The sequence below is a fragment of the Myotis brandtii genome, unplaced genomic scaffold, assembly GCF_000412655.1.
Source record: "Myotis brandtii unplaced genomic scaffold, ASM41265v1 scaffold64, whole genome shotgun sequence".
NCBI lineage: Eukaryota > Metazoa > Chordata > Mammalia > Chiroptera > Vespertilionidae > Myotis > Myotis brandtii.
This window is the reverse complement of record NW_005370460.1, coordinates 2,528,175-2,551,226: the sequence shown is the minus strand read 5'-3', so window position 1 is coordinate 2,551,226 and position 23,052 is coordinate 2,528,175. Positions and strand designations below refer to the sequence as shown.

At 55.1% G+C, this 23,052-nt stretch overlaps 1 protein-coding gene across 3 annotated transcripts in view; it reads left to right on the top strand.

The window, feature by feature from the left end:
- RXRG (retinoid X receptor, gamma) overlaps positions 1 to 23,052 on the top strand; it is a 141,056-nt gene that overhangs the window by 91,349 nt on the left and 26,655 nt on the right. Inside the window, exon 1 of one of the 3 annotated variants that reach the window (XM_005880491.2) lies at positions 12,795 to 14,084. The exons of 1 other annotated variant lie outside the window; for it this stretch is intronic. In XM_005880491.2, the coding sequence (XP_005880553.1) occupies positions 14,036 to 14,084 (49 nt within the window). In that variant the 5' untranslated portion in view covers positions 12,795 to 14,035. Of the gene's footprint in view, positions 1 to 12,794; positions 14,085 to 23,052 lie in introns of those variants that run through there. One more of the 3 variants, XM_005880493.2, reaches the window with a different exon arrangement.

The following is a 23,052-nucleotide window of genomic DNA, read 5'->3' as shown; positions in this document are numbered from 1 at the left end:
GTTCATTCCTTAATGGGATGAGAGTCTAATTCAGGTGAGGGGCCCCCAGGCGCAGTCCAAGGGGATGCTCATAAAACCCAGGGTTTCAGCTCCAACCGTGTGGCTTTCTCAGGGTGGGGAGGAGTTCAGGCTTGTCTGTCCGTTTTGTGGTTCCTGAGCTACTTGCCTTACGAAATAAAATGTATGGAGGAATGGGGGTATGGTCTGTAGCAAAAACAAACGATTCAGAAGACTAGAGAATATCTTTGTTTAAAATGTATAAATTATTTTTCTCACTATAAATGTAATAAGTAACAGGAAAAGGTAATAGAGAACTTGTAAACAAACCAGAGGTTTGCAGAAGAAAATAGAAGTCACCTTAAAATCCCACGATGGGACCATCATTGTTCCCGTGTAAAGAATATTGAAAGGGCTCATAGGTCGTTCCCTCCTAACTAAGGGAAGAAGAGAAATCTAGTCTTAAAAACCATAGAAAAGGCAAAAACACAGCCACCCGCCACCCCAGCGCCCCGAATCCTGGCAGCCAGGAGCCGCTCGGCGTCCTGATCTAGAGCTTCCTCTTGTTTATACCACGTCCTCCAGGCCTGGCAGCCGTGGGGACATCGGTGTGGTCAGCAAACACGAAAACAGCCACATTCAACAACTGTTTTAGGGAGAGTCCCAAACCCAGGATCCACGGAACCCAGAGGCCGAGCTCTCCACCTGGGCCCGCCTCAGGGCCTCCGCGCACTGGGCGGGACAGGCGGGGGTACAGGAGGAGGCGAGGGTCAGCAGGAGACATCCAGGGGCCGCCGGGAAAGGACGCTGTTTTCATAGCAGATCCTACAGCGTGCTGTGAGCAGATGCCCTCCTTGAGAAACCCAGACATGGCAGGGCTGGCCCGAGGCCCAGGACCCCGATACGAACGCCCCGCTGAAGCTGAGGTGCCCCAGTCCCGGGCTGGGCGCACAGGCCTCCCTGGGCAGGAATCCCCTCCCTCGCCCTCTGCCGTGCCTGCCGTGGTCGGCTCCTTCTGGTCCTTAGACAAACAGGGGTGTCTTCGTAGGGGGACTTTGATGGTACGGAAATTAGTGTTCGTTTTGACCTTTTACTCACAGCGCACACACTCTCTGGCTCTCCACGTTGGTGGGACTCACGGATAAAACCATCACAACCTGGTTTTATCCAGATTTCCTTAAATCCTCACCCGAGGATATGTTTTTATTGAGTTAGAGAGAGAGAGAGAGAGAAACAGGGATCATTGCCTCCTGTACACACCCTGACCGGGGATTGAACCCACAACCTTTCTGGCACACGGGACAAGGCTCCAACCCACTGAGCCGCCTGGCCAGGGCTTATCCATGCTTGTGTGCGCTCATATCTTAAAAAAACCAGCGGGGCTCCCAGCGTAAGGACAGGGGTCTAAACTGCATTAGCGGCGGCAATCTGGCGGCGCTCACGCTCCCTCCGGGCGGCAGGGCTCAGGGAAGAGCCACCGAGAGGGGGGCTTTGTGCGTCCCCCGCGGGGCTGACTGTGCTGCGCATTGTCCTCTGCCCCATCTGTGTGTCCCCCCTCCACCTGCAGGCCCCCATTCTTATCAGGAGCGGCTCCTCTCCTCCAGACCCTGTAATGCCCGTTACCATGGCACCCGGCACCCCGCACTATTAAGACAATCTCTTTACTAGGCAGCCGGTTGACAAGATGAGGGCCTGTGTCTCGGGAGCCTCTGGACCTGTCCGGGCAGAGAGCGTGGCCCTCACACCCTGGTGGCACCCGCTGCTCCGGCCACACCTCACTCCCGGCCTTTCCATCCACACTGAGTAGTCGCACATGTCACACCTCACACTGCACACAGGCTCCCAGGTCCTCACAGTGTCCCCGTGAGCGGAGGATTCGGGGCTCATTTTAAAGGCCGAGGACACAGGAAGTGACAGTCAGAGGGGTCTGAGTGCTCAAGGTCACGCAGTCACTCAGGGGCAATGCTGGGACTCAAACCAGACCCTCACTGTCTCCACAGCCACTTCTCTTATCACAGACAGACAGAGGGGCAGGCACACAGACACACAGAGGGACAGGCACACAGACACACAGACAGAGGGGCAGGCACACACACAGACAGAGGGACAGGCACACAGACACATAGACAGAGGGACGGCACACAGACAGACACACAGACAGAGGGACAGGCACACAGACACATAGAGGGACAGGCACACAGACACACAGACAGAGGGGCAGGCACACAGACACACAGAGGGACAGGCACACAGACACACAGACAGAGGGGTAGGCACACAGACACACAGACAGAGGGACAGGCACATAGACAGAAGGGCAGGCACACAGACAGGGACAGGCACATAAACAGACAGGGACAGACACACAGAGAAAGAATACTATGCCTTATGCAGAGTGGGTGCTCAATATTATTTATTGATGTATTGGACTACATGTGTCTGCTTTTGAATTAAATGTGATATTACTGACCCATCACTGGCCTTGGCTGACTTTCCCAGTAGATGAACTCCCCTCCCTCCCTCCCTCCCTCCCTCCTTTCCTTCCCTTTCCTTTCCTTTCCTTTCCTTTCCTTTCCTTTCCTTTCCTTTCCTTTCCTTTCCTTTCCTTTCCTTTCCTTTCCTTTCCTTTCCTTTCCTTTCCTTTCCTTCCTTCCTTCCTTCCTTCCCTTTCTCCTTTTCTTCGAGCCCCTCCCATGGACAAAGCCCTGTTGGGAGTGTCAGACGGTCAAGGTGGCCAATGACCTCCATCCATTCACACACTGCCTCCTCCCTGCCAACCACAGCCCAGGATTCAGGGATGAATAAGAGACAGGCGCCCACCCTCATGGGGCCTTCTGTCTGTGGAGGGACGCAGGCGTTGTACCATTACGGTAGCTGTGACGCTGCTGGAGAGGAGCGGTTTACAGTGGAGCGAGGAGAGGGAGGTTGACCTTGGCTGGGGGATGGGTGGGTGTGGCATGGAGAGCCCCTAGGGAAGAGACTTTGATCTAAATGCCTGGGTGACATGCTCACCTCCTCAGGAAACTGAGGTCCCTGCCTCCTCACAACAAGGCTGCCCCTCGTGGAGGCTGAGAAAACAGGCGACGGTGAAGGGCCTGAGGGTGGGCTCGGGTAGTGCGGTCATAGCGGTCTGCGGGCTCTGAGGAAGCCCAAAGGGCCCAGGGCCTGACGGTCACGTGGCCAGCTGGTTTCTGATCGGAATGGAGGACCCTCCTTGCTGGGAGGTGGGTGAGGGGTTCAGAGCAGGGAGAGACATAGAGACACAGAGAAGGGGGGACAGACAGAAGGACTCAGAGGCGCCCAGCTGGGAGGAGCAGGAAGAGGCGGCAGGTAGGGTAGCTCGGATTCAGCTCCAGGCACGGGCGTGGGAGCCAGGACTGCGAGGTGTGTTTGGAGAGTCCGCTGTGCACTTCTCTGGAGGCTGAATGTACTCAGTGTGGGGAGGGCTGACGGGCTTGGGGTAGGGGGATGGCACCCTGCGTGGACACCTCTGTGGGCCATGGGGAGGGGGCTGGGGGAGGCTGGCTGCTGCCTTGCTCATGTCTTCCTGGTCTACCACTGGCAAGCTGACCAGTGAGTGCGAGTTTGAAAACAGGCTGCTGCCCACCCTCCAGGAAGAGGGAGGTTAATTTGAGCACTAATTATAGTTGCTTTTCCTAATCACCAGGCAGACGGGTCCCTCACTGAAGTACAGAGAGCTCATCCTTGTCCCCCCAGCGGTGAGAAAATAGTGGCTCTGCAGAACGCCTTGCTGGCTACTGGGTCTCCTCCTCTGCTGTGCTTCTGGGGCCTGCGGTCCTTGGTCCTCGGTCCTCGGGAGATGGTTGCACCTGCCAGGACGCCACGGGGAAGTCCTGGTTTCGCAGCTCTCCCGTCTGGGCTGAGGCAGCAATGGATCCGGACCAACCCACAGTGCAGGGCGGAGGCAGGAGGGCAGTGCAGCCCTGCACGCGGGCTTGGGTTTGGCGTCAGAAAGGCTGCAGTCCCTAAGTGTCTGGGACCCGGCCTGCCAATTGTGTCCGTAATTCCACCTGGAGAGGCACTGAGGTTTGTGCAGCTTCAGAAATAGTGTGGCGTCCTCAGCAGCTGCTCAAGGATGAAGCCACGGGCAGCCGGAGAGCTCCCTCCCTGCACCCCCAGCAAGGGCGTCCAGATCCCACCTCGTCCACCCTTCAAGTCCTCCTGCCCTGTCTGGGACCAGGCCCTGGGCTGCTTTTGCCAGGGGCACCTCTTCACCAGCCCTCTGGGTACGATGCTCTGGGCTGTTTCTTGTCTCTTGGGCCCACTTTCTCCCAACGAGGTCTTTCCAAGACCTGTAGCTGCAGGCCAGCACCAGTTTGTCCCCCCTCACCGCCACACTCAACCCATTTTCCAGAACGTTCTTCTGACAGGAGCCTGGGCCTCCTGCTCGCCAGGGCCAAGGACTGAAACTCAAGGCGGAGGAGAGTAGAAGGAGTCCAGGATCTGGAGTCGGAAGAACTGGCGTGAACGCTGGCCTCACAGAGTGACCCTCGGCTCCGGGAGCAGCCGGAGCACTGTAGCACGGCGCTGTTAAGGTCTGGCCTTCTTCGGGTACCATCCTGCAGGGCTGTGATTTCCTAGAGTTACTGCCCACAGGAGTCACCTGGGGAGCGTGTTGAAGATACAGGGGTCCAGGCATTCTCCAGCCCCCAAGATTCCGATGCAGGGAGTCCAGGCAGGACCCAGGAATCTGTGCTCAACAAGCCTCCAGGGGAGGCGGATGCAGACGGTGCCTGGACCCCAAGCAACCGGGCCGCAGGGGGCCTGTCTCCGACACCGGCTCCCTCTGCTGATTCTCCTGTGTCCCATGGTGATGCAGGCTGAACTGGGTCTGGTAGCTCTTCTAACCCTAATGTAACACACTGACTAGAGATTTCTCAAGCTCTGATATGGCCGAACATTCCAGCTTTCTGACCTGCCTTGGCCGCACCTCTGGCCCTGGCCCCCAGTCACCTATGTCTCCTTCTCTAGCTCTTTCTGTTCATTTTGGCTACTGGACAGTCACCCGATGCTGGCGGGGGTGCAGCTCCCACTCCGTTTCTGGCCTCTCGGGATGCCCTGCCTGGAAACAGAGGCGCCATATGGCGTTGGGCTTTTGGCGACAAGACAACAATGTCCTGGCTGAACTCAAAGGCCTTCCCCGTTCCAGAGCAAACCTTTGCAGCCAGAGAAGTCCTTATGGGCTTACTGCCCACTTCCTTCTGACTGCGCCCCTTGGATTTGGCTTCAAATGATATCTCAACCCTGTTTATAAATAAAAGCCTTGGTAGACTACCAGATGTCGCACACAGGAAAGGTCATTGCTGTGGCTTACATGATTGCAAGGCCTCCCTATGACACCGATGCCTGGGGACACAACAGGTCCTTTGTGGCATCTACACGCTTTGCTCAGGGGGTCTTGGCAGAGGACAGTCGTGGCCTTTGCTGCCATCCGAAGCCCAGGCCCCGGGCCCAGTCAAATATAACGGACACGTGCTCTCCTGTAAATAGAGCTCACAAGTGGCCAGGCCTTGGGGCTGCGCCCAGGTTGGTGGTGAGGCTCCTCTGTCCCTCGGCCCCACCCTTCTCAGCTGCCAGGACCTTAATCTGCCTCCTGCAGGCACTGGGGGTATATTTAGAGCCTCTTCCCTGCAGCTGAGTGGGACCTGAAAATAGATCGCTTGGCCTGTGCGCCGTTGGGCTGCGGCCTCTAAATCTCCACCTGCATCCAGCCAGTAGCCAGCTCCGTGTGGGTCTGCTCAGTAGCATCGGCGACAGTGGCCTAGTCCTGGGGGCTGGGCCCTGCTCCAGCACTGCTCTCTCCCCCTGGGGGATGTGTACAGGCCTTCCTGGGGTCTAGTGGTGACATCAGCCTCTTTGGCTGCAGCCTCTTGGGTCTGGACACAACCTGCATGAGAGTGTCCCGTGTCTGTATGGTGGGCACCTCTCTGGAAGGACCAGATAGTTCCCTTTGGTCTCAGCCCTGTTCTCCTTCCCAGTGTGATCACAGTTGCTCTGTGTCCTAAGGGCTCCCGTGGCTTTGCAGCGGCAGGTGAGTTGTCTATGATTTTATGATCATGATTGGACTGGTAACCAAGAGATGGAGCTGTCCATGTAAGTGTTTCTTCAAACTTGAAAGGTTTAGGACAACATTGAGTTCAACGTTAAAGGTAGTTATAAGTTACCCTTAAACTCATTCCATGAGAGCAGGGATGAAGCCTGTCCTGCTCTTGGTTGTAATCTCAGCATCCATGCAATGAGCATCCATGCAATGAGCATTTATCGAGTGCTTACTGTGTACAAGGCAAAATGCTAGATCCTTTGATAACGTAGAGATGAATACGAGATTGTCTCTGCACTCAAGAAAAACATTCCAGTTTAGCAACCGGTTATGATACAAAGGGAAATGAAACTTGTGCTGTAACAGATATTTAAGCAAGTTTTTTGGAGAACGATGGAAGTACTAGCTCTTTGTAGCGAAGATTGACAGAGGAAAAGGCCTGTAGGTGGTTCTTTGATGCATCAGGTGTTGAGGGCAGAGGGGCCGTGTGAGCATGGCATGCTGGGAACACCACACCAGCAAACCTGGAGCTAATGTACAGGAAGTCCACACAGCAGACAGCCTCACCACCACTCTGTAGGCAAGAGCTTCTTGGGGTCATGAGCCCCTGTTGTAAGCACTGGCCGGTGGACCGTGTGGGCCCCATTGGTCCCTTGGAATTATCCTGGGATGCAGTTGCCCATTGTCTTTCTTTCTTTTTAAATATTTATTCCAATCCTGCCGGCAGCATGGAGAGCAGCAGGTCATCCACAAAAACTGTTCTGCACCCCCATAAGCCAGCGGTTTACATTGGGTAGGACAAAGATTACATGGGGAAGTAGGCAAAAGGAATAAGAATGGGTTTAATGGCTACAGATTACAGGAAATGCAGGCTGAGGTGGGACTGATTGTTTGGGCAACAAATGGTTAATTTTCCATGATAACAGGCAGTTCTCGGGTGAGAATGGACCACATTCTGAGGTTGACTCCCAGGTCCCTGGGGTGCACAACTCCCAGACAGGTTAGAATGTGCTTTCTTTAATCAAAACAAAACAATCACGGTTAACAGAGCATGATTAATATTTCTTATAATTACTAGGGGCTGGGCACACGAAATTCATGCACAGGTAGGGTCCCTAGGCCTGGCCTGTGATCAGTGCCATCTGTGGGGCGACCAGCATGGCAACAGGGGGCCCCCCCACTGGCACATGCCTTGGCCAGCCTGGTGCCGCCTGCTTGCCAGCCCTGCCCCCAATTGCCACTGCTAGTCGCCTCCAGGCAGACGCTCACGCAGGGGTGACCTGCAAAGTGATTGGGGGGGGGCGAGGACCTGCTGGTACCCGCCTTGGCTGGCCTGAGGCCTGTGGGCTGGGGGAAGCTCCTGCATTGAGCGTCTGCCACCTGGTGGTCAGTGCGCATCATAACGACCGGTTGTTCCGCTGGTCATTACGCCGTTTGGTCGATTTGCATATTAGGCTTTTATTATATAGGATAGTTAGTCCCCAATATTCTATTTCTGCCCCTAACATTCCCACTGCTATTTCTATCATCTCATATCTATGAGGTTAGTTTTAGGTGAAACTGCATTTGCTGGACTGTGTTTGCGTCAGCCTTGGCAGCAGTTCCAGGGATGGGATACAGCGAATGCAGACATCGGACACAGCAGCAAGCAACCAGGCTACAAAAAACAAACAGAAAAATAAAAAAGAATTCCTGCAGCCCAGACAGGCTGGGTAGCCAGGAAGATGACGTGGATAAGTCAAATCCAAAACATCCTTCTCGTTGTTTTACCCTGGAGATGGTTTCCCTAATTTGTTGAATGTTGTTTCCTATTAATTGTCAGAAAGATTAAGATAGCACATTCCTTTGAATTCTTAACAACCACAGTTATGCCGCAACAGCAAACAATCCATTGCTGCCCGATCCTCTAGCACTGCCTCCCTGGCCTGGCTCAGCTCTTGATTTAGCCCCTGTAGAGCCCTGGAGTCGCATTCAGGGTTTTACCTGCTACAAGCCAGCCGGGTCACTTCTGCATTGAGGGAGCTGCCACTACCGGCATAACAAAATGGTTAAAGCCATAGTCGGCAGGGCTCCCAGGGGGGATCGTCGGTGCAGTCCGGAGCCACGGCCGTGAGAAGGTCTATTCTGGTTTGGAGCCTGTGATGTTCCTGGGGCATGAAGATGGTCATTCGTCCTAAGCAGCTGTCGGCAGGGATATGAATAAACAGTCATCCCCATATCAGAAACCAGCCGGCCGGCAGCTTAGTGTGCTCATGACTGTAAGGGCAGGTGAAATGACCAGAACAGTTCATGTCGTAGCTGTTAGATACGGAAAGGCAGCAACCAGAGCACCCGGGAGTCAGGCGTTCGCCGCAGGAGGCGGCTCTCATTTCTGCGGATGGACCTTCCCAGCGTCCTGTTGTAGGAAGGTTCTCTGCCCTAAATCTGCACATCAGAGTCACGTGGGCTCTGGTAACAGTTCCGAAACCCTGACCACAGCCCCGGACCAACGGAATCACCTCCGGGAGTGGACAAAGGCCTCAGCATGTTGGAAGCTCCCAGGGCGTTTCGAATGTGCAGACAAGTGTGGGACCACACCTCAGGGGAGCTCACTGGCGATGAGCAAACAGCTCTGACAATAACACTCCTGGTGGCAAAGCTGTTGGTGGCACCTTGTAGACAGAGCGTGTGTCTTTGGACACATCTCAGGCCTTGTGGAAATCTCTCTGTTTTTATCCTCACCCGAAGAGATGTTTGTTGATGAGAGAGAGAGAGAGAGAGAGAGGTGTGAGCGAGAAACATTGATTGCAGTTGCCTCCCATTTATGCCCTGACTGGGGATTGAACCTGAAACCTTTCAGTGTATGGGATGACGCTCTAATCAACTGAGCCACCCGGCCAGGGCCGGCCCCATTCTTCCTGCCGGCTGAGCAGCCCCGCTCACCGCCAGCCAGCATACTTTCCGAATCATTTCTGTCCTTGGAGGACCTCAGCCGCCCAGACGGATGTACCACACCCGCACCAGTGTGAGCCTGTGATTCCAGGAGAAGGCGCCCGTGAAAATGGCACGTGGGCTGTACAACGTGCGGGTACCTAGGGACACTCCCCCCACGAGTGGCCTTGGCGATCTCCGCACAATCAATGAGCGTTTATTCATTCATTAGTCACACATGTACGGGATTTCTATTCTGTGTCAGACTCTATTGTGACGGCTGTTGGGGCAACAAAAACGACTCGGCCCCGTGGCCCGGCACCCACGGCGTGCTGTTCAGTAAGAGAGCTCTCAGGTGCATTCGCGATGACAGTCCAAGGAAGAGCATGTGGGGTGACCGGGCGGGGCCCGGCCACAGACTGTGGGCGCCTCAGGGACAGAGGGCTCCCAGAGGGCCACCTGAGGCCCCTGAGAATGGCCTTGGGGCCCGGGTGGGACTTGGACACAGAGCAGAGGGAGGGAGGCCACCCTGAGCACAAGAGCGGGATGAACACACCCGTGAGGGGGGTCCTGTCTGACTTTGACCAGCACGTGAGGGGGAGACGAAGCCAGGAAGCGTGGTTCTCAGTGGCACAGAGTTGACTGGCCTAGTGGACATAGAATTGTGGTGAGACCATGGCCCCAGCAGCTGCTGATGGCCCCTCTTCTGGAGGGGAGACCTGAACACTTGCTGGCCCCCCGAATGCACCAAGATCGTCCCCTCCACAGGCCGTCAGGCCCTCTGCACCTCCGCCTGGTCCACTCCCCCTCAGACTCAACCCTACTCATCCTTTCAACCTGAGCATAACTGTCATTTCCTCAAAGAAGTCTGCCCTGACCTTTCCATTTAAATTAGATTCCCTGCCATAGTCTCTCGTCTCATCCAATTATTTTCCTTCCTGGCACACATTATGGGATGTGTAGTGATGTATCTGTGTCTGTGCCTATGGGCTGCTGTCCATCTCCTCCCCCGACTGCGCATGCTCTCTGAGGCCAGGGCCTTGGTGTGTCTGGTCCCTTAGCCTGTCCCCAGGGACTGACATGAAAGAAGCTCTCCGTACGTGTTGGCTGAATGATAATTGAATGAGTGAATGAATGAATGAATGAATGCCAGAAAAGAGAAACGGTGATTTATAGACGCCCGGCACCCACATATATAATAGAAACATGAATAACAGAAGGATCACTGCTTGGTGACAGACACAGCGGCTGAGAGCAAGTGGGGCCTGGCTTTCATACCCATTTCTGCCACGTCCTGGTTGGGAGAGATCACAACCTAAGTTGAGTTTGGCTGAGTAGCCTCTTGCCTTCTCCGCCCTCACAGCGTGGTCTCTCATTCCTCGTCTGTAACATGAGCTGCTACATCTGCCCGGCTTAAGTTCAGTGTTTGGGGAAGCCCATCAAACCCTGACGTTCCGGTGCCCAGGCCGAGCACCTCACATGGAGGCCAGGAGTCTGTCAATGCTGTGGAGATACTGCCTCTAACGCCTGCTGGCCATTATCAAATCGATGACTCTGCTTTTCATTCATGTTTGCTGCAAAATATTATCTTCTATCACCCCTGGTCCAAAGCAAAACAATGAACCCAGGAATGGGACCAGCGGTGAAGGTATATTTACCAGGGTAACGTATCAGGCTGCCCCTGCATTGAACACACCAGCGAAGATGCAGGCAGACCTCCATGCTCACTGGACGCAGATGGCATCGACAGAAGCAGAGCGAGGTGTCTGAGAGGACTAGGTCATCGGAGGACCCCACAGACATGAGCCCGGCATCCTTGTAAGTGAACGTGCTCGTCCCGCCAGGGACCGTGTGCTTGGCCTGTCGGTTGACACCGCGTGAGAATTCAGGAACAGCTGGAGACAGCGAGTGACTGATGCCGGGGGCTGCCTGGGAACCGCTTCTGGGAGGATCACGTTGTTATGTCAACAATGGTCTGGGACAAGACACAGCGGTGCCATGCAGAACGTGCGGATTAAAGACCAAAGCCGCAGTCAGACTTCCTGGCCTTCAGCAAAGCTCGCGGCTTGTTATGGGCTGTGAGGCCAGATGGAAGGTGTCACAAGGGAGGCTCTGGGATAAACACATCGAGCATTTCCTAACGAAAAAATATTTGTCGAGCACCTACTAGCGTTTCTAGCATTTATGTGGGAAAACAATGGGTGTGGGGGCACAGGCGGGACAAGGTCAATGGCATGAACAACAAACCAGAAGTTGGAGTGAACCAACAGTGCTCCCACCGTGAGCGAAGCATCCAGACCAGAAAGGACTGACAGAGAAAGGAAGAGAGAAAACCAAGAGAGTATGACTTCCTTACAGTCTAAAACAAACAAAAACCCAAACCAACCCCAAACAAAACACATGCACAGCCATCATCACGTCTGAGTCATGAAACCAAAACGAAACCCAGGAACCTCAGTGAGGTGGCGGCGTGGGTGTTTCCGTGGCGAGTGAGCTCGCTCGCCAAGGTCACGGGCTGGAGAGGTGGAGCCGTGTGTTCGTGGGCCTAGGGGTGGCTGTCCCAGAGCACTTTCCAGAGATGCCAGGATGTGAGGTGTCTCCACGCCAGGCTGAGGAATCTGGCTTCATTCTGTGAAAACGCACCTCACCTATCAAAAGGAAGAAGACTGAGCCCACCACCAAGCAGGTCATGGTGACATTGCCCTCGGACGAGGCCCTGGAGAGCCCGTGTGAAAGGCTGGCGTGGAGTCCGAGAAGAGCACTGCAGCACCGGTTCACCGAAAGGCCACATGTGCCGGGACAGTGTGCTTCCGCCCTTGCTGGGTGGACGCTGGAAACGTGGTTTGTGCGTCACTAAGACATGTGTTTCTGAGACCTCCATGGGGAGAATGGGCCGCTGTGTCACGGGTGCTGGATTCATTCGAGTTGAATTTGAGGGTGAAGGAGGCTCTGGAATCGTCCAGCCCTGCTCGGACAGGTTACAAATGAGCAAAAGGAGGTAAGTCGTGTACGTCAGCACCGTCGTCATCATGGAAAGAGCGTGCACGCATTTGCTGTGCTCTGGTGTATTCTAGGTGGTTCTAGGTGTGGACTCATTTGACCCTCAAGACAAACCCATGCGGTCACCGTGTGGGGGACTGGGGAACTGGCCAGTGTGGTGAGGCGGTCAGCGGTGGACTGGGACTCGTGTCCAGCTGCTGGCTTCCGCGCTGGTGCTTTCTCTACGGATCCAACCTCGCCAGGCCAGGCCAGGGAACATGGCGGGACAGGGCCCAGCACTGGCGAGTGGACATAGCGGTGGCGGGCTCTAAGACATGGTCCTTGCTGTGTCCTTTCAGCATTTTAACCATGAGTCGGATGAACTATGGAAGGCGGCTCAGGATCCTCAGAAGCCATGGATGGGGAGGCAGAAGAAACGGACTGGACGAAACAGCTGGATCCGAATGATGGGAGGGTGCGTGGACTCGGATTTCATGGCAGAGGAGTGAGGGAGGTGCACGCTGGCCTCTGAGCCAACGCCCAGGAATGGGGCGCAGACTGTGGCTAAGGAGACAGACCTGGGGTGTCAGGTTCGCTTGACGGGAGTTAACTGTGGGGCTAATGCCCCTGACGTCGTCCCTGCTCTGGCTCTTTCCTCTTCGTTTGTCCTGGGTCCTCCTAGCCCTGGAGTCTTGGTTTTCTCCCCTGGGGCCCTGACTTGACCTCCCTCTCTGGCTCGCTCTGTCCAAGGCAGTGCAGGAGAAACCCTCGGATCCTTGTTTCAGTGTCAGGGCTCAGCTGACCCCTTGGGGGCCTGACAGTGCCCCCATGGCCCTGCCCACACACACAGCACGAGGAGAAGGGTGGCCCCGTCGCTGGAGCCTTGCATCCAAGTCGGGGCACCCTGCTTCCCCGGGGGAGGGCGGGCAGCTCTGTGAATTAACGTGCAGCACAGAGAAAGGAGGGGTCGCCAGTGCCCTCGGGCGCTCGGGACTATGGGATGTGAAGAGACGAGTGTGCCAGGAGGACATAGACTGTGGGCATGAGGTTTGTGTCTGAATTTGCAGAAGAACCTGCCGTGACAAACCCCCAGCGTCTCTTGTGTGGTTCCAGGGAGGTGCCTGGAACCTGTGGGCAGGAGCTGCAGGGGCAGGGGCAGATCTCAGCTCCATAAAGCCCTTTCTCATGGTGAGAACTACCCAGAAATGGAGTGGGAGAGGAGGGAGCCCTCCTCGTTGGAGGTGGTCAAGTATAGGCTGAGCGGTGGCTTGTCAGGAAAGCTGCATCCCAGGCCAGACGCCGAAGGGGTACCTGGACTTTGATTTGTGGGTTGGTCCCACCCAAGGGAGTGTCTGTGTCAGTGAGGACTCGGGCGCTTTGATGGGGTGGAGGTGAGCACCCTCCAGGGAAAGGTCAGCGAACGACCCTTGTGTGAGGTGAGCGAGAGCCCCCACTGTGAGAGCCAGTGCCTCGGCCGCTCAGGAGAGCCCTCGGACCCGGGGCGGCTCTAGTCCCGCTCCCATCGCTGCCCCTCCCACAGCTGCTCTCAGGTCCTATCGCAAGTGCGTCGGACACAGAGCAGCCGAACTGAGAAAATGCATTTTAATAAAACCCATTGATTTTTGTGGGTGCAAGTCAAGGAAAAGGCACCTAAAGAGTCTTCCATCCCCTGCCACCTCCCCCTCTCCTGACCTGCGGTGGGGCGGTCACACATCGATCCTTCCTGGATAATAGATCGCGCCACCAGGAGGACCCCCGGGACCACAGGGAGCTGGGAGCAGTGCTGCAGCCCAGCCGAGTTAATCAAACCAGCAACAGGATCTCAGGGCGGCAGCAGCGGCGGCGGAGGCATTATGCGTGATTACTGACAGGCACCAGCTGCCGGTCGGGCTCCAGCGCGCTATGCGGCCGCCCCAGTTGAGAGGCGGATTCCTGGCTAATCCCCGAGGGCTGGCCCAGCCCGCGCAGCCGGGTGCGGGGTGGCGATGACCACTCTCGGGCGCCCAAGTTGAAGGGCACGGCCGTGCCTGGGGTGGGGAGCCGCGATCTTCAGAGACCGGCAGCGAGGACTATGAGTGAAGAGTAAACATGTACGGGAATTATCCTCACTTCATGAAGTTCCCCACCAGCTTTGGCGGTGAGTATGGCACCTTCTGGACTGTCCTGGGGAGATGGAGGGGACACGGGGGACCGCTAACGGGATTAGTATTGAATCCTTTATGTGTACATGCATGTGCACTGTGCTTGCATGTCAGTGTGCGTGTGCACGAGAGAGGGGAGAGACGGCCATGGGTGACGGTGCTTTTGCACATCCGAGTGAGAGCACGGGGGAGCGTATGCGGGTCTGCACATGGGAGACCAGCTGGAAGCTGCGCATTGTTGCAGCGGCATGTGCTTGTGTGAGTGTGCGTGTGAGTGTGTGTGTGAGTGTGTGAGAGTGTGTGTGTGAGTGTGTGTGAGTGTGAGTGTGTGTATGTGAGTGTGTGTGTGAGAGTGAGTGTGTGTGTGTGCGTGTGAGTGTGTGAGAGTGTGTGTGTGAGTGTGTGAGTGTGCGTGTGAGTGTGTGAAGTGGAGAGTTAAAGATGACCCAGATCACAGTGAGGAGAAGGGGAGAGGGAGGGACCGCCTCTGTTAAGGGTTCCAGGACACTTCCGAACAAGAGCTTGCTGTATTGAAAAGTAGATTTCTAAAAGCAAACCTAAGCTTTAATTTGCACAGTGCTGTCCCTCCTTCGTTCTTGCCTTTTGTTTTGCTAATAGCCCTGGTCGCTCCCCTGCTGTCCCCAATTCCCAGCCAGGGTCACTGCCCTCACTTCCCTGGGGTGGGGCTGGCTGGCGACCCATCCCCGAGGCACACTCCCCAAGGCCCCGGGATTCCCTGACAGTCGCCCAGCCTGAGTGAATGGAATGGACAGCTGACCGGCTGGCCTTTCCCCGTCAGCTGGTGGTGGCAGCGCCTGCCCCTGGCCCTGGAGCTCCTGTCCTGCCCGTGCTGCTGGCAGGCAGGACAAAGCAGAAATTCTTGTCAAATCTGGAGGAGGAAAAGCCCCTGCTCTCCTGACCTCCGTGCGGGCAGGCGGGCAGCTCGTCCGGGCTGCGCTGGGCAGGATGCTCGTGCGCAGGTGCAGTGGTCCCTCCTGGCGGCGTCAGGCCCGGGGCTGCCGTGCATTTAGGGGGCACAGGTGGTGGTTCCGAGCCAAGCGCTGTCAGGCGCTGGGATACAGATGTGCATGCGACACGGTCGTTGCCCCTTTGGTGGGGTGGGCTCATCACGCAGACGCACGTCATGGTGGGAGGTGGCCGCCTGGACGCAGGGGTGTGGGGCTGTGGCTATGATCCTGGAAGAGGTCGAGTTCAGGTGATTGGGGCCAGTCTCGTGATGGCCCAGTGAGCGTGGCGGCCAAGGCTGCGGCCTGGACATCCGATCTCTAGTTCACAGCTGGGTCACCGGGCCTGGGCGTGAAACGCCTTCTCAGCTCCCATCCTGGGCCCACCCACAGCCAGCAGCCCTTTCTCCGCTGCCTCGAGTTCAGGTGTCTGAAGAACATGTCAACCTCTGAGATCCCTGGGGCCCGAGTCTGTGAGGCCCTGGCCTCATGGAAGCCCAGGAGACCCGCTGGGACAGTTGGGGTGAAAAGGGTTGAAGGAGGAGGGTTTGGGAGAGAGCGGAGATGAAGGCTGGAGAACGAAGGTCTGGTCCACAGTTCAGTGGGGCCGCTTGATGGCGCCCTGGGTGCCGGCCGCAGGCTCAGAGCACCTTGGGCCTCACTGTGCATTCGTGTGCATGCGGTGTCGACGGTGGCAGGGGCGAGTCCAAGGGTCAGTGCGGCTGAGTGGGAGAGCCTTCCAGAAAGCCCTGCTTCACACTTAAATAGGATCCCTTCAATCTGACATAGTGACAGGAAGAAGGAAGAAGGAAGGAAGGAGGGAGGGGAGGAAAGAGGGAAGGAAGGAAGGAAAGAAGGAAGGAAGGTAGGAGGGAAGGAAGGAAAGAAGGAGGGAAAGAAGGAAGGAAGGAAGGAGGGAGGGCAGGAGGAAGGAGGGAAGGAGGGAGGAGGGAAGGAAGGGGGGAGGAAGGAGGGAAGAAGGGAAGGAGGGAAGGGAGGAGGGAAGGAAAAAAGGAAGGAAGAAACTGAGTTTGGTTCCTAGTTTTCACTGACTAGCTGTGTGAGCTTAAGCAAGACATTGAACCTCTCTGAGCCTCAGTGTCTTCATCTGTAAAATGGAGCTTATAATCCCACCCTTAGGATATTGCTGTGAGAATTCCATATGCTAATGCCCGAAAAAGCAGTTACTGCAGCACTGTCCTTATCGGGTATTTAATACAAGTTAATATGTTCATTCCCTCCATTGTACTTAAGTACTAACATGCAAATTAATTTTAAAAACCAAGCATCTCTACAGAAGGATGCACTAGGAATCTGGGGAAGTAGAAGGAAATGCGCGGAGACCCACAGATTTGGCTGGCTGGGGCGGTCATCACTGCGGGAACTCCGGTATTTAGCGCAATTCGGTCTGAGATAGAAGGAAACGCAGGCGCAAGGCAGCCTGGGAGAAAACGAGTTGTTTGCAGAGCTGGAGGGAAAGGCTCGCCTGGTTGGTTACTTGCCCCTCTGATGCCACGCTGCCTCCTCATGGCTGGGAGGGACAGTGATTTTGTTTCATTGTCGCTATGTTGTGTTTGCTCGGCCAGGGAAGAGGCTGCTGAGACAGGAGCCCAGGTTGTGCCGCCCGGAGGTCTGCCGAGGGCCTGCAGGGAGGCAGCAGGGCCACCGCAGGGACGGGCATGGCTCCTGGGACTTGTGGGGGGATTTCAGGAAGCAGATCTCCCTCAGGGCATGGCTCCTGGGACTTGTGAAGGGATTTCAGGAAGCAGATCTCCCTCAGGACATGGCTCCTGGACTTGTGTCCGGGGCTGTGCTCACCAGCTGTCAGACCATCGTCCCATCAGTGAAGTGAACCAGACGCTCAGGTTGGCCAAAGGGAGGTGGCTGGCGGGTGGCAGTGCCCACAAAGGCTCATGTCCCCCCTCCGGCCTGCCCCGTGCCGAGGCGAGAACCCTTGTCTTCAAAGCCAAGTCCTGGCTTTGCCAGCTGCTCAGGATGAAATTTGTTTGTCTCAGGAGACAGGTGTCACCTCTAAGAAGATGGCACCCCGAGCCCGTAATCCTACATCCAATTGTGGGTAATCCTCAGGGCAGGCAGGCGGGCGGGAGGGGAGGCTCTCATTTCTTCTCAAGCCCGAGGGGTCAGGAGCCCACCCCAGGGGTCAGGATCCGGCAGCCTCAGCACTGCCCTCTGGCTGCAGACTCAGGAAGCAAAGTGCTGGAGGGTCACTTACCTCAAGACCCTCTGAGCCGCCACTTCGTGCTCCTCCTGCAGATGAGGGCACGGGGGCATTGCCAGGCCCCAGAGCTGGCAGAAGGCACAGCCGGGAGTGGGACTGGGCATTTGGCTGCAGAGTCTGCGCTCCGCTGAGCTGCCTGTGGCGGCCTCTCTGGGCCATGGTCTTCCTCTGGGAGCTTGGGCAGCAGCCCACCCTAGGGGTCAGGAGCCCACCCGAGGGGTCAGGATCCAGCAGCTTCAGCACTGCCCTCTGGCTGCAGACTCAGGAAGGAAACACAGGATAGCGTAGGAGGCCCCTGGGTCACGTGACCTCTGGAGAGTTATTGGCGACTTCTTCTGGGGCCTCCTGATTTGCAAGAGTCCTGACCCCAAGCATCTGGAGAACAGTTGCTTCTCCATCCAGGAATGGACATGGGGGAGAGCTCGAGTTGGAGATGGTTGTGTGTGTGTGGTGTATGCATGCATGTGTATACATGTATGCATGTGCATGTGTGTATGTATGTCGTGTGTGTGTGTGTGTGTGTGTGTGCATGCCAGGTGTGTGAGTGGCTGATAGGGACCTACTGGGGGAGTAAGTGGTTGGTGGCTGGGGCTTCCGTATGGATGAGATCTAGGAAGGAACATATTTAGTATAAACTGTTCTCTGAAATATTTACAATCTTACCAAGAGGTAGAGAGCCGAGCAGCAAGCGGGGAGAAGCTGCCGGAAGCCCTCTGCCTCTTCCTGCCCCTGGTTGTGCAGCCGTGTGTCCACAGAGTCCCCGTCACCAGCTGGGGGCCGGGACGTCCGGGCTCCCAGAGGAACCTGCCCGTTGAAAGTGGGACGCGTGAGGCCCAGGGAATGTCAGTCTATTTCCTCGAATGCCTGGGGTGGGTGGCTGTCATGAGACTGATCCAGGTCCCGGCTTGGTGACCTTCACAAGAGCGAAAGAATAGCCAGGATTTATTAGGCCCCTACTATGTGCCAAACCTTTGTCCAAGGGTGTGACATGCAGCATCTCCATGTTCTCAAGGACCCCAGGAGGGGAGGTGCTATATTGTTCTCACCCCCATGTTACTCAGGAAGGTGCAGCCATGGGGAGCTTGAGTCACCTGCCCAAGGCCACCCCGTTCTTCTCTGCATGCTCACAGCTCACTTAGGGGTCACAATGCACCTTTTTTGTTTTGACCATGAACACTTGCAGCAAATGAATAAAATGATTGGGGTGGGGGGCAGGGGACTGGGCCCTTGCAGGTGCTAATAAAACAAAGGTCAACTTTTTCCAGGTGGACCCCACTTCACTCTAATACCTGGAACGCGATTTTACCTTTTGGAGCAGGGATCGGCAAACCTTTTCTCTAAAGAACCAGAGAGTAAACGTCTTAGTCTTTGCCAACTACAGGGCCTTTGTCTCAACTGCTCAGATCTGTCTTGGTGTAAACGCTTGCTGTCATCAATGCATGAGACATGCCAGCTACCCACACGGGCTGTGCTATATCCTGGCAGTTTGCCGGCCACCGGGGATCCTGCTGAGAACTTTATGACCGTTTCTGACTGTTCTCAGGGATTCCCAATGCTAGCTCTTCCCCAGCTTCCCTGGCACTGACTGAGTCTTCAAAGCCAGACAGAAGGGTCATCTGACCCTTCAGTTACAGATGAGGACACTTGGGAAATAGGACCTGTAGCTTTTTATGGTCTTCAAACTGGGTTCCCCAGGCCCAAGCTGGTTTGGCTCAGTGGATAGAGTATTGGCCTGTGGACTGAAGGGTCCAGGGTTTGATTCTGGTCAAGGGCAGGTACCTCGGTTGCTTGATTCCCAGCCCTGGTTGGGGCAAGTGTGGGAGGCAACCAATCGATGTGTCTCTCTCACATCAATGTTTCTCTCTCTCTGTCTCCCTCCTTCCCTTCTACTCTCTCTAAAAATCAATGTAAACATATCCTTGGGTGAGGATGAACAAACTGGGTCCCCCTGAGCCTCTGTGGGCCATCTGGGGTGAAGGAAGAGGAGAGGAGAGGGGTCTAAGTCACAGATAGCCCCCCCCCCCCGTCCCCCGCTTCAGCAAAATAACTCAATACCAATCATATAGGGTCAGGGTACAGCATTGGGATTCAATAAAATAAAGCCTGGAAAATTATAAATGTACAATAAAGTTAGTTCCCATTTTCCATTTCAGAAAATTCGGAGACCATGGTGCTAAATTCAGCTGGAATTTTGTTTGTAGATTTTTCTTAGAGGAGGTCGTCCGGTCCTGAGGTGTGGGGCTGCGCACTCAGAGGTGCTGACCAAGCGAAGTGAGAAAGACGAGGGTTCTGCACCAGCTCCTGGCAGTTATGTTTGAATAACTCACCCCCTTCTCTCAGGAGATCTGGCAGGAAGAGAGCCGGGACCTGGGACCTCCAACCCCCACAGCCTACAGGAACCTGGCCCCCTTATCACAGGCTGTGACTGAGGGAAGGCAAGGGAGACAGAGCGTCCAGGTTCAAGATCAACTCAGACTCCAGACGGGATTCCAGAACCCCACAGCTGAACCTAAAAATGGAAAGGCTTGTGATCTTGAATTAAAAAAGCACTTACGAGGAGTCAGAGGAGCGGCCGGGAAAGTGCCTAATAAGTACACGGGGTGCTTCTTCCAGGCTGGTTGCTGGTTGTTTCTGTGACTCGATATCTCCTTTGTCCCCCCCTTTATTGGCCACCATCATAGGCCAGCAGCTCGTGGAGGGGTTGGGGCCTCAGCCCCAGGAATGTGGGGAGCAGAGCGAAGGATAGAGGTCACCAGCAGGGAAGAAGACTAAGTCACAGATAGCCCGAACCTATGGCACGCGTGTCAGAGGTGACACGCGAACTCATTTTTTTTGGTTGATTTTTCTTTGTTAAATGGCATTTAAATATATAAAATAAATATCAAAAATATAAGTCTTTGTTTTACTATGGTTGCAAATATCAAAAAATTTCTATATGTGACATGGTACCAGAGTTAAGTTAGGGTTTTTCAAAATGCTGACACGCTGAGCTCAAAAGGTTCGCCATCACTGCCCTAGACTGTCCTAGGAATGCCTGTCAATCAGCCATTTGGCACACAGTGGGGCCCCGGGAACCCGGGACCTGAGGCCCGTCCTCTGCATGAAGGGACGTACAAACTAGTTATAGGTCTGGCGTCTGCAGGACGTTTGGAGATCAGTTATTTCTGGAAATGTTTCTTGGGCCTCAGTTAACTTAACAGATCCAAGGAACGTAGGTCTTAACCCGAGAGCGGATGATGCTGGGTGCGTTATCCGATGGTGGCGCTGCAGTGGACAGACGTTGTTCACTGTGCTTTTAAATTTATTGATTGACTAGAGGCCCGGTGCACGAAATTCGGTGGGGGGAGTCCCTCAGCCTGGCCTGTGCCCTTTCCCAGTCTGGGAGCCCTTGAGGATGTCCGACTAAAGCCTTAGGCCTGGGGGGAGTGGGCCTAAGCCATCAGTTGGACATCCTTAGTGCTGTCGCGGAGGTGGGAGAGGCTACCACCCCCACCGCTGCGCTCGCCAGCCGTGAGCCTGGCTTCTGGCTGAAGCAAGCCTCATGTTCGCTTCCAGCTGCCTGGCTGCCGGCCGCCATCTTGGCTGACAGTTAATTTGCATAAGGATATGCTGATTAGCCAATGGGAAGGGTAGCGGTCGTACGCCAATTACCATGTTTCTCTTTTATTAGTGTAGATTTTAGAGAGAGGAAGGGAGAGAGAGAATGAGAGATTTATTGTTCCACTTTTTGATGCATTCATTGGTTGATTCTTATATGTGTTCTGATCAGGGTTCAAACCGGCAACCTTGGCAATTGGGACGACGCTCTAACCCACTGAGCTGCCCGGCCAGGGCCCGCTCACTGTGCTTTAAGATGACTGTTGTCCGTTGGAGACAGCCTGTGCTCAGAGCCCGGAGAGCACACCTGACCACAGGGTCAGAGAGACAGAGGGAGTGAAGTCTTGGGTCCAAGAGCTGGGTGTGGACACAGTGCTGTCCAGGGATTCTAAGAACAAGGGGTCACCCTCAGCAAATGCCTCAAACACTCACTGGCATGTGTCTAGGAGGCCCGACTGGCACACGGTGTACAGTATTCAGAAGTGGTTAAAGGGACAAGGCTGTGTCTGGTTAGGGGCGCCCCTGTCCCTTGGTACCTCTCGTGTATAGGGACACTGTAAGGCTGTCCCAGCAAGGCTCAACATTTGGCTCTGGGGGGCAGACTGCCATGAGTTACATGCAGAAACGCTGACCACTGCACGAACTCCTCTCAGAATCTAGATCCGGAATAACTCACCAGCCCTGCAGGGTCACTTTACCATCGAACCCCAGTTTCCTCACTGGACCTGGCACATAGTAGGAGCTGAACAAATATGTCTGGCTGAACCAGAGGATACGGAAACTAATAGCACGGAATTGAGGGGCTGAGTGAGTGTAAGGCAGCGCTCACGGGTGAAAAGCGCTAGGCCCTGGGGCCCGGGATCCCTGCTGTGTCCTGTGTGGCTGCAAGCAAGTCGGCAACCTCTCTGGGATCCTTGTCTATAAAATGTAGTGGTTCTTCAAGTCCCCAAAGCCTGGCTTTCACCCACAGCAACATGGCCTTATTAATTTATGACGTACTTAACTTGGAACCGTGGTTACATCATCATGGCATGAACTAGTTTGTATTTTCTCATTCGCCAAAAATAAAGAAATAATAAAAATACCACCCCCCCAAAAGGTTTGTTAAGCAAATGAGATTGTAGAAGTCTTGAGCCTATTTAAATTGCATCTGTTTTCAAGCAATTTAAAAAGCATAGCAGGAGTGTCATTAGCATATTAACGGGGTCTTAATTACAAAAGAGTCTTTTAAAGCAGATTTCATAAAATCCCCACTTAATAACCATTAGCTTGTGGTACTTGAAACACAACTCTTCACGTGTGTTACTTAGAAGTAATAAAATTATAATTTAAAAGTAATCTGCCAAGTTGTCAGGAATTTAGACGGATTTTTCTCTCAATTGATCCAAATGAGTGAGGTTTTGCTATAATTACATATAATGCTGGTAATAATGGGGCTGATTATCAATCTCCTGCTTTTCATTCCCTCCATCATCCCAGAGTGTAGGGGCGGGAGAGGAGGAGGGAGAGGAAGGGCTGCCCCCTTTCCCAGCACTGGAAGCAGCAGCCCTGCCCCCACCTGAGCGGCCAGCAAGCCCGCCCTCCTTTGGGGAACCCAGCAGTCCCTTTCAGCTCGGAAAGGCGGGCGGGCGGCTGGTGGGGGCTGCTCTCAGGGGCTCAGTCCATCTTGGGCTCCACCTCTGGGTCCTCTTGTCCTTGGAGAGGCCATGGGGGCTGAGCCAGGGCAGAAGGGTCCCTTCCCTCGAGTTCCTTTATTTTCCTGTTGAGAGGCTTCTGATCCCATGAGGCCTCCAGGTCTCCCCACTCCTGGGATTCCTCTTGGATCCGAGTTCCACGTGGCTGAAAAGGCAGAGGCTGTGCCTGGGAAAGTCCTTCCTGTCGAATCGCAGGTGGCTGTGCAGCTCGGATGTTTGTGTGAAAATGCTTTTGCAAATGCAGAGAACAATTCAAATATAAAACAATGCATGTTGCAAGGCCCTGGCTCAGAGTGGCCCTCCTGCTCCCGGGGAAGGAGGGGAGGGGGGTCCTGAGGAAGGAACCGAAGCTGAGGTGATTGCTGGGGCCCAGGTCAGGAGCAGGAGGCTCCTAGTCAGAAAGTGCTGGGGTCAAAATCCCAGAGGACAGGGCTGGCTGGGAAGGGGGGGGTGGAGGGTGGGGGGGCAG